At 43.3% G+C, this 10,215-nt stretch overlaps 1 protein-coding gene across 3 annotated transcripts in view; it reads left to right on the top strand.

Moving 5' to 3' along the window:
- The window catches only part of dlg1b (discs large MAGUK scaffold protein 1b), a 100,195-nt gene that overhangs the window by 71,216 nt on the left and 18,764 nt on the right, over positions 1 to 10,215 (top strand). For 2 of the 3 annotated variants that reach the window (XM_087172089.1, XM_087172087.1), the window contains exons 7-13: positions 1,575 to 1,670; positions 2,418 to 2,471; positions 3,004 to 3,054; positions 4,739 to 4,863; positions 6,964 to 7,133; positions 7,455 to 7,591; positions 8,002 to 8,146. In XM_087172089.1, coding sequence (XP_087028215.1) covers positions 1,575 to 1,670; positions 2,418 to 2,471; positions 3,004 to 3,054; positions 4,739 to 4,863; positions 6,964 to 7,133; positions 7,455 to 7,591; positions 8,002 to 8,146 — 778 coding nt within the window. The remainder of the gene's footprint in view (positions 1 to 1,574; positions 1,671 to 2,417; positions 2,472 to 3,003; positions 3,055 to 4,738; positions 4,864 to 6,963; positions 7,134 to 7,454; positions 7,592 to 8,001; positions 8,147 to 10,215) is intronic. The other variant, XM_087172088.1, reaches the window with a different exon arrangement.

The raw sequence follows: 10,215 nt of genomic DNA, 5'->3' as shown, positions 1-10,215 counted from the left end.
ACTGTCTTAAGTCCGACTGTGGTGCAATGAATTCTGGGTAAATTCAGACTTTTTTCAAAATTAAACAAAAATAGCCGATGGAGACACCACATCTAACCACTGAGCTCCATTTACCCTCAGCAGAACATGTTTGTCTTTAGGAAGAATTCAACAGTTACAGGACGTTTTACTTTGAAAATCCAGTGAAGCGTAAAAGAATAAAAATAAAAATCTGATTAGGAAAATAAATATCTAAAAGTCTTTCTCACAGCTTTAGCAAACCACAAATTATGAGACATGTTTTTCTGTTTGTTTTTGGGTGCTGCTGGTCAGCACAGGTGTCACTGATTAACATGTTACCGTGGTAACATTGGTCTTAGACCTGAGTTAGTCTGGGGGTAAAACAGTGTGACATCGGACTGATGTGGACCAGTGGCAGGTGTGACGGCGTTGGTGTTGGGCGTCAGCAGGAGATTAGTGATAGAAAATAAAACCTTGTGTGATCTTTACAACATTTCAACATTTTCTAAACCAGTGTGGAACTTCTTTTTTACTGAAGTTCCTTTAATGTCATTAATGATAATCAGTCGATCATCACTGACATGAGGCATCTGAGCTGAAATTACAGTTAAAGATATTTATCTGTATATTCTGTTTCTGTTGATGTGTTTATAAACTAAATCACCTCCTCTTGTATCCCTCCGCCACTCAGACTAGTTCCGGGTCACGTCCCTGTTTATCCAGAGTCACAAAATATGAACTGTTTTGTCATCATTTCTGTGAAGGTGTGAGTTGTGGCTAAAGTGTTTTGTGAGGTCACACTGACCTTGACCTTTGACCTTTAGCCACCAAAATCTAATCAGGTCATCCTTGAGTCCAAGTGAATGTTTGTGTCAAATTTGAAGAAGTTTCATGGAGGCGTCGCTGAGATATTTCAATGAGAAGGAGACGGACGTGGTCGTCTGTCCCTCTCCCCCGAGGACGAACCCTTCACATTTCATTGACCCCGTGACCTTTGCTCGTCAGGATGAACTCAGAAATCAGACCTGAAATCAGTGCTGCTGTAGCACATTGCTGTGACAGTTGTGCAACTGACCTTTGACCTTTGACCATGTGCGCTGATGTCACCGCTGAGCTGTCGGGGGTTAATACTCTCTCCTCTCCCAGATTGAAATATCTGCTGCTTTTCAATAATCACCAAAAGGACATTCACCCCCTGCTGAGACTGAGCCGAGGGACGGAGGATTTAACACACACACACACACACACACACACACACACACACTCAGGTCAGATAGTGTGGCTTTAATCTTCTTAGAGCAGCAGATGGGCGGAGTTTGTCGCATCAGGAATTGTCCAGAAAGTGTCAGGTAGTCTGTCAATCACTGCACGTCTTCGTGTGATTGGCCGACCTCTCTGACCCTCTGTGGCCTGTGTGTGTCAGACTCCACCCACCTGGCACCTCGGTGTGTTCAAAACAAACAGACACATGACATGGACACCCGTCAGTCAACATCCTCCTCCTCCTCTTCACTGTTCATCTGTGCTGCACTGTGTTTGTCTAACCTTTGACCCCTCACCATGCTATTGTTCAGCAGGCCGAAGCCGCCCCGCCTTCCTCTCCCATAATCCCTGTGATCCCAATCTCGCCAATCCCAGCCGAGACCACCGTCATCCCTCCGACGTCACAGGTTTTTTTGTTTTCTCTTTTTATTTTCCTCCACCTGTCTTTTCCTCTGTGCTGCATCTGTCTGTTCGTCTGTCTCCTCCTTCATGTGGCTGCTCGTCTTTCTGCCGCCGTCACCGCCGCCGCCACGCAGCGTTTTCACTCCCATGTCTGCCGTCCAGCTGTGGCTCTGATGAAGTGAGCAGATTAGAGATGCACACAGTGGGAGAAATGCCACACTCCCCCCATTTGACTTTTAAGAGCCCATCTGGCTCCTCCCGGGCAGAAAGTGAGCGAGAGAGGCAGACAGGAGCAGAACGAGTGAGTGAGCGAGTGAGCGAGTGAGTGAGCGAGTGAGTTAGGGAGAGATTGATTTTGAGGCTAGAAGAAGAAGAAGAAGGAGAGGAGTCTTTGCATCCTGCTGGACTTTGACGTCGGTTGATTTCAGGCTTCTGCATCACAGTGACATGCCGCCATGTTGGTAGCGCTCGCTCGCTCTGTCCTCGCTAATCTCTGCTCAAATCCACGGCTTCCTGTCCTGTCCTCAGTTGGTCTGTAGCATCATGAGGAGAGTGAGTCTCTTTCATTTGCTGCTTGGGTTCAGTGTGTGGTGTTTCTGTAGGGGTGGAGCTCAGTGGGAGGTTGCTCAGGTTTTGTGCTTGGATGCTGATTGAATGGGAGGTGTGTGTGGGGGGGGTTTGTTGTTGTTGTGGGGGGGTGTTTCTGAGCGAAGACGTCTCCTCTGACGCTGTGATGTCTCTTCTCTCCTCAGGCCAATCCTCCCCCTGTGGTGGTCAACACCGACAGCCTGGACACGCCTCCATACGTGAGTTCAACTTGTTCACCTGCTCAGACCAGACTTTTATTTTGAAGGTCAATGTCTAAACCTCAATGAATATTATCGTGACAGAATTCAGCTTTTTTAATTCTTTATTCCAATCATCCTGCTGCTGCTGCTCTGAGTCCAGGTTCTGTTCATTTAATCAATTATATCATTAGCAATTATTGTTTTATGCTGAAAAACTGTGAGTTAATGATGAACGACGCTGGTTTTCTGCCACGTTTAAAAACCAGTGTAGAAACCAGTTCATCTCTCTGATTTTGTTTATTTTATACGTTTGCATCATCATCATTGCTGCTGGGTTTTATTTGCACTGTCATAGATCAGCTGATGGCGAGGAGACAGGTGTTTCTATTTAACAAGGTGAACCTGTGGAAATATGTCTGTGGTTCACAACAACACACAGTCTGAAGGTTCAAACTCTGTGTCCTCTTCAGCTGAGAAGATGAATCACCTGTTTTTTATTAACGTGACCTAACAGGTAACTGATAAATCGTGTGTGTGTGTGCGCGTGCAGGTGAACGGGACGGAGGCCGACTATGAGTACGAGGAGATCACACTGGAGAGGGTAAGACGACGACGAGCGGCCGTCCTCTTGGTTTCTGGAGCTGAGACTCCGACACGTCTTTACGAGCTGCGGTCCATCACTCCACACACTTTAATGTTCTTTTAAACTCTGAGGACGAACCGGTGTCTTTACCAAACCTACAGACTGTATTTTAAATATAGAAAGTGTCCAGATGCATCAGGCTGAGGACGTGATGAAGAGTGTGATGCAGCTGTGTTTGAATCTTTAATCTGCCTGTGGTGAAATCTTTATTATTATTATCATCGTCCTAATTCAGCTGAGCGCCTTCATGTGCAGCGTACTGTAAATAAGAAGAGGCTCAGCCAGCTGAGTCCTACTGTCTGTCTGTCTGTCTGTCTGTCTGTCTGTCTGTCTGTCTGTGTCTGTCTGTCTGTCTGTCTGTCTGTGTCTCTGTCTGTCTGTGTCTCTGTCTCTCTGTCTGTGTCTCTGTCTGTGTCTGTCTGTCTGTGTCTCTGTCTGTCTGTCTGTCTGTGTCTCTGTCTGTCTGTCTGTCTGTCTGTGTTTGTCTGTCTGTCTGTGTCTCTGTCTGTCTGTCTGTGTCTGTCTGTCTGTCTGTCTGTGTCTGTCTGTCTGTCTCTCTGTCTCTCTGTCTCTCTGTCTGTCTGTCTGTCTGTGTCTGTCTGTCTGTCTGTCTGTGTCTGTCTGTCTGTCTGTCTGTCTGTCTGTCTGTCTGTTTGTCGGTGTCTCTGTCTGTCTGTCTGTCTGTCTGTGTCTGTCTGTCTGTGTGTCTGTGTCTGTCTGTCTGTGTGTCTGTCTGTCTGTGTCTCTGTCTGTCTGTCTGTGTCTCTGTCTGTCTGTGTCTGTCTGTGTCTGTCTGTCTGTCTGTCTGTCTGTCTCTGTCTGTCTGTGTCTCTGTCTGTCTGTCTGTCTGTCTCTGTCTGTCTGTGTCTCTGTCTGTCTGTCTGTGTCTCTGTCTGTGTCTCTGTCTGTCTGTGTCTCTGTCTGTCTGTGTCTCTGTCTGTCTGTCTGTCTGTAGGCTCGTGTGTTCTTCATATGTTAGTGAACGTGGTTTAATTGTGTGTGTGTGTGGGGGGGGGGGATTATCTCACCAGTTGCGTATTAAAATCTGGTGAGACTCTGTAACCCAGCACGAGTTTCATTGTTTTCTAAATACATATGTAATACGGCATTTATACTTTATTTAATCAGGAAGTCATATCTGAGATCTGAGGAAAGTTTAATTATCTCAGAATTATCTCGTTAATTCAGAAAATCTTTCTTAGAATTCTGAGATAATTATGTCGTTGATTCAGAAATATATATATATAATTAATTAATAATTAAAAATTGATTATTATTAATATAATAATATGTAATTATTCCAGACAGATGTGGCGTGATATCTGAAGGCTGTCCTACCAAGACTGGTATTTACTGCAGGAACATATAAAGTCAGCCAGTCCTGAGAAAGTGTATTCAATGTAGAATTAATCCGCTGCTGAAAATAGTCCCAACAAATGCTTGTTTGTTGAAAACCACGCTGATCAGCTGATTGAGTAAATTACTGAGACTTTAAATAATGAAACTTGGGATTTGTTGATGATAATAATGTAGAATAAAACCACACGAGTCCTTTAAATGTGAATGTGCTGTAGCCTGTTTACTTCAATCACAGATTATTCCACCACTAACATCAGACTGATCCTCTGTCTTTGGTTGCCAGGGAAACTCGGGGCTGGGCTTCAGCATTGCCGGCGGCACAGACAACCCCCACATCGGTGAAGACCCCAGCATCTTCATCACCAAAGTCATACCTGGAGGAGCCGCCGCCCAGGACGGACGTCTCAGGTGGGACAACTCACACACACAGAGGACGAGAGGACACATTGATCTTAAAGACCTGGTCCTCAACTACGATGCAGAGTGCGGAGTCTCCCAGATTAGACTGGAGACGTCACAATACCAGGATGTTCGTTAGTCAGAACCAATAACACTGAAATACCCCACACACACACACACACACACACACACACACACACACACACACACCTCCATATAGTCAGTGTACAGCAGTAGTTTACACTGAGTAACATGGAGACAGTCAGTCAGTGTTATGTTTTACCAGACTGAACAGTAACGACTGTAGCTGCTAATGTTGTGAGCACCCAGCTAACGTAATGAGCTGTCGCTATGTTAACCTAATCAGCTAACGTCAACATAACAAGCTAACATTAACCTAAACAAGCTTATTTTAAAGCTAATGTTAACCTTAACAAGCTAATGTTAGCCTAAACAAGCTAACAATAACACAGGAAACAAGCTAACATCAACCTAAACAAGCTTCTTTTAAAGCTAATGTTAACCATAACAAGCTAATGTTGGCCTAAACCAGCTAACATTAACACTAAAAACAAGCTAACGTTAACCTAAACAAGCTAACATCAACCTAAACAAGCTTCTTTTAAAGCTAATGTTAACCTTAACAAGCTAATGTTAGCCTAAACAAGCTAACATTAACACAAAAAACAAGCTAACGTTAACCTAACAAGCTCATGTTAGCCTAAACAAGCTAACATTAACACAAAAAACAAGCTACCGTTAACCTAACAAGCTAATGTTAGCCTAAACAAGCTAACATTAACACAAAAAACAAGCTAACGTTAACCTAACAAGCTAATGTTAGCCTAAACAAGCTAACGTTAGCCTAAACAAGTTGCTGATGTGTCAGTGTTGTGTTCACAGTTTGTTTTCCAGTCAGTTATTACAGGACTGTGTGTGAGGAGTTTTTTAAAAGTCTGCTGTTGAAGCCGGTGTCTTTTTACCCAGAACCCCCTGCAGTGTCCCGCTGCCTTTCACTGCTTCATTCATAATGCATCAGCCAGAGTCTGACTCACCTGATCCAGGTGATGATGATGATGATGATGATGGGCGGTGGGCTCTCAGGTTGCTTTAGAAGTGTCTCAGGTGTCTGAAGGTTCAGGTCAGTTTCAAACAAATAGAGTCAGAGAGAAACAACATGTTTAGAGCAGGAAGAGTGAAACCAACAGACGAACCACTTCCTCCCAATCACTTCACTTTGTTTCTGTCAGGAACAATAAACACGTTACACACATGTCCAAACCTGGAAAAACACACACACCACTTTACTGTATTAAAATTACTGTTCACACTAAATTATTGGTATTGTGTAACACAAAAGTAAGATTAATGTAAAATAAATAAAAAGTAACTCTAAATCTTATAGAGGACCAGTGATGTGACAGGAAAAGCAATAAAGCATTTCCTTAATTTCATATTTTTAAAAATAGGGATTTTAAAAAGAATTTATAAATGAACGATTAATCCGTCAGTAAATATTTAAGATTTAGACATAGATCTACAAAAACATTATAAAACTCTTGTTAGATAAAAAAACGTATAAATACATTTATTAATTCATGAATAAATAATAGAATTTAATTTGATTTGAAAAGGCATTTTAGCTTTATTCAATTAGCTAATCAGTTTGCCTTTGTCATTTAGCTTTTCTGCTAACTAACCCACTGGTTAGCTTTTCAACCAATCAGAGAGCTTGTTACATCCCATGGCCAATTGGGATTGTTTAGCCTGGTTTTAGAATGACACAGAGGGGCTAACAGGAGAAGCTAAATGACTAAGCTAACCAATTAGCCAACAGGAATAGGAAAAGCAGCTAGGAAAAGGAAGAGGGAATCCAGGAATGTATTTATTATTTATTGATCAATTAATTCATGTATTTATAAATTGTTTATTTAATGAGAGTTTTATTCTGTTTTTGTAAATCCACTTTTAAATCTTAAGTATTTATTGATGATTAATCGTTCATTTATAAATTCTTTTTACAATTCCTGTTTTTAATGCCTATTTAAATAATTGTTTTATTTATTTTATTTATATTTATTTGTGTGTGTGTGTGTGTGTGTGTTTCAGGGTGAACGACGTCATCCTGAGAGTTAACGAGGTGGACGTTCGAGACGTGACCCACAGCCGAGCCGTGGAGGCTCTGAAGGAGGCGGGCTCTCTGGTGCGACTCTACGTCCGCAGGAGGAAACCCGTCTCTGAGAAAGTGATGGAGATCAAACTGGTGAAAGGACCCAAAGGTAACGAACGTGTACAGAGCGCCGTTCAGTTTAAACATCCAGTCAGACAGAAGCTGAACTGAGGCGTGAAGCTGAAGGTCGGTGCTGTAGCTCCTGATGGAGACGTGGTGAGGACGTCTTCAGTGAAATCCCTCAGGGCCTCATGATTATTCAGACAAGAGCCCAGGCTCGAGAACTAAGACTCAGTTTCCACGGAAACATCCTGAAATGTGTTTGTGTGCATCTTCGAGCCCTGATTTGTGTTAAATTGTGGCAGCAGCGTGTTTCTGTCTCTTCCTGATCCTCCCCCTCACTCTGGGTCCTGGTCCCGGTGTGTTGCAGGTCTCGGCTTCAGTATAGCAGGCGGAGTGGGGAACCAGCACATCCCGGGCGACAACAGCATCTACGTCACCAAGATCATCGAAGGCGGAGCGGCACATAAAGACGGGAGGCTGCAGATCGGAGACAAACTGCTGGCTGTGAGGACTCACTCTTCTGTTTATGTCTCAGGCTGCTGGTTTCTAAGAGTGTCATCGTTTCACTGAGGTTGTTTCAACGAGACTCTTGGTCTGAAAAGGTTTTTTATGATCCTAAGCCTCTTTAAAAATGTTAATGAGTTAATAAGGTCGACGCTTGTTGCTGGTTTTATTTAATTTGACAATAAATAGTTTTCTTGGATTGAATTCAGACCTCAGGGAACACATCAGTAACCAGTGCTGAGGGTACGAGTTAGCAAGGCTGCTGAATATGGCAAAAATCATTATCAGGATTATTTAACACGATTACTCACTGACTTTGGAAACTCCACGTAACTCCACTTTATCAGAGGCTTCATGTCTGAGCAGTTAGATTTTACCTTCTGGTCTTTACCCCCCCCCCCCCCCTCCAGGTGAACAGTGCTTGCCTGGAGGAGGTGAGCCACGAACACGCCGTCACTGCCTTGAAAAACACTCCTGACGTGGTCTACTTGAAAGTGGCCAAACCCAACAGTGTCTTCATGAACGACAGCTTCGCCCCGCCCGACCTCACCAACTGTGAGTGACCACTTCCTCCTTTTCCTCCCCCTCAGGAACATCAGCGTCCCTCCCATCAGCTGTGAGAGGTTTTACTGTAAAGCCTCCGTACGTCGCTGTTCTTCAGGTCCTGAGAACTGACAGAGACGCTACAGACTTCTGTCAGTTCAGTTCACAGTGAATGACCCATACACAAATGTAATATATGTACATACATTGATTGGAAACTATCTATGTATATATGCTTATATTATATACATATGTTACATAGATGTTCATATTATATATTATACTGTTTTTATTATTATTATTATAGGAGAGACATGTTTAAATTTAATGTGAAATGAATAAGAAAAAACATACATAATCACATAGTTTTAAACGTATGTTGTTTTTAATAGATGCAACGTATTATACAGGATAAAAATTCATCACAGATATTTTTGATTTATGTACATATACAAATTTTACTATGCATATTTCATATGTTATGAACTTATATCTTCATATATCCAGAGGATGTATATAAGAGATAATAATATATCCCCTTATAGGAGACATGCACACAGCCTGTATTCAGAAACTGAGCCTTAAAACCAGCCGTCAGGACTTCTGGAACTTTGTGATGTCACAACAAAGCAGTCACCAAGCCCCGCCCACCAATCAGAAGAGAGGCTCAGAGCCTCCTCTCTTCTGATTGGCTCACTGACCTGTTGTTATTAGAGCTACAGAAGAAGCCTGAGAGAGGAGATGTGAAACTATTATTTTGGATCAACACTTCAAATAAAACACAGAAGAAGAAGAAAATATGGAGCTTTAATGATCTGTGAGGAGCTGGTTTCCTGTGGGTGTGACACTAAAGTCCAGTCTGAACAACAGAAAGTCCTCACTCATGATGTGAGTCTGAACATGGTGTAACTCAAACCCTGAGAGAGTCTTCATCAGTTCTTCCTCTCCTAGCGTCTTCCTCACCTGGGACATGAAGTCTTATAACGCCACACAAACCGGATCAGCAGGTCCTGGTTCAGATGTGGCCCAGCTGAATCTGATCCCGAGTTAGTGTTGAATCCAGCAGGGACCACTGTGTGTGTGTGTGTGTGTGTGTGTGTGTGTGTGTGTGTGTGTGTGTGTGTGTGTGTGTGTGTGTGTGATTCATCATACAACACGTTTCAAAGTCGAGACGAGGCAGGACTCCCATTCAGAGCACGAACTCTGGATCAGTGTGGAGACAGTGAAGGACAGACTGAACCAGGTGTGACCAGGACACCATCAAGTGATCGATCAGTCGGAGCGGAGACAATCTGAAGATGATGGAGACAAATGACCGTAAATCATACCTTCACGTTGCAGATCAATACTGAATTCTGTCTTTGAATATCAGTATATCTGTATTGAAATACTTCAGTTTGCAGGTAAAATAATCAGGTGGAAACGTCTTTTTTAGGCTCCGTCCACGCCGTTTCCTCCTGACGTCAACACGACTCCAGAGAGTTTCAGAAACTCTGCTGGACTTATTTTATTTTGAAAAGTCTGGGGTTGTCTTTTATTTTGAAAACTCTGGGGTTGTCTTTTATTTTGAAAAGTCTGGGGTTGTATTTTATTTTGAAAGCTCCCGGGTTTTGTTGTAGTCGGGACAGTAACTGAGGCCTCTGTAAACGATGAGGTCACACCCACGGTCTCTCCTGATTGGCTGTCATCAGCCTGGACTACCAGTGGTGAATACAACGTGATGATGAATGACAGTGTTACTGACCTTGTTGTCTTTGCTACTTCCTGTTTCCTGTGTTTGCACATTCATTTGAAAACGCAGTGGTGTGGGTGTGGCTTAGAAGACAACATCGTCCTGTTGTTGTGTTGGTCCACTTCCTGCTTTACAACTCTGAGTGGCACGGAGCGAACAAGTCGCCTAAATACCGTGCTAACTGTTATCTTGTCACCATGACGTCGTCACTATAGCAACATCCACAGTCGACCATCGACCCCTTCTTCTCTAAAGACCCCCTCGGCTTCAACCCCTGCATGTTATCATAGACCCCCCCCTCTCTTCCTCCACCCCTCCTTGTAACCTTTGTTATCTAACCCCCCTCTGC

This window comes from Seriola lalandi, unplaced genomic scaffold, assembly GCF_002814215.2.
Source record: "Seriola lalandi dorsalis isolate HSWRI2012SDOR001 ecotype SW California unplaced genomic scaffold, Sedor1 jcf7180002052023, whole genome shotgun sequence".
NCBI lineage: Eukaryota > Metazoa > Chordata > Actinopteri > Carangiformes > Carangidae > Seriola > Seriola lalandi.
The sequence above is the reverse complement of the archived record's forward strand: the minus strand, read 5'-3'. Positions and strand labels throughout refer to the sequence as shown.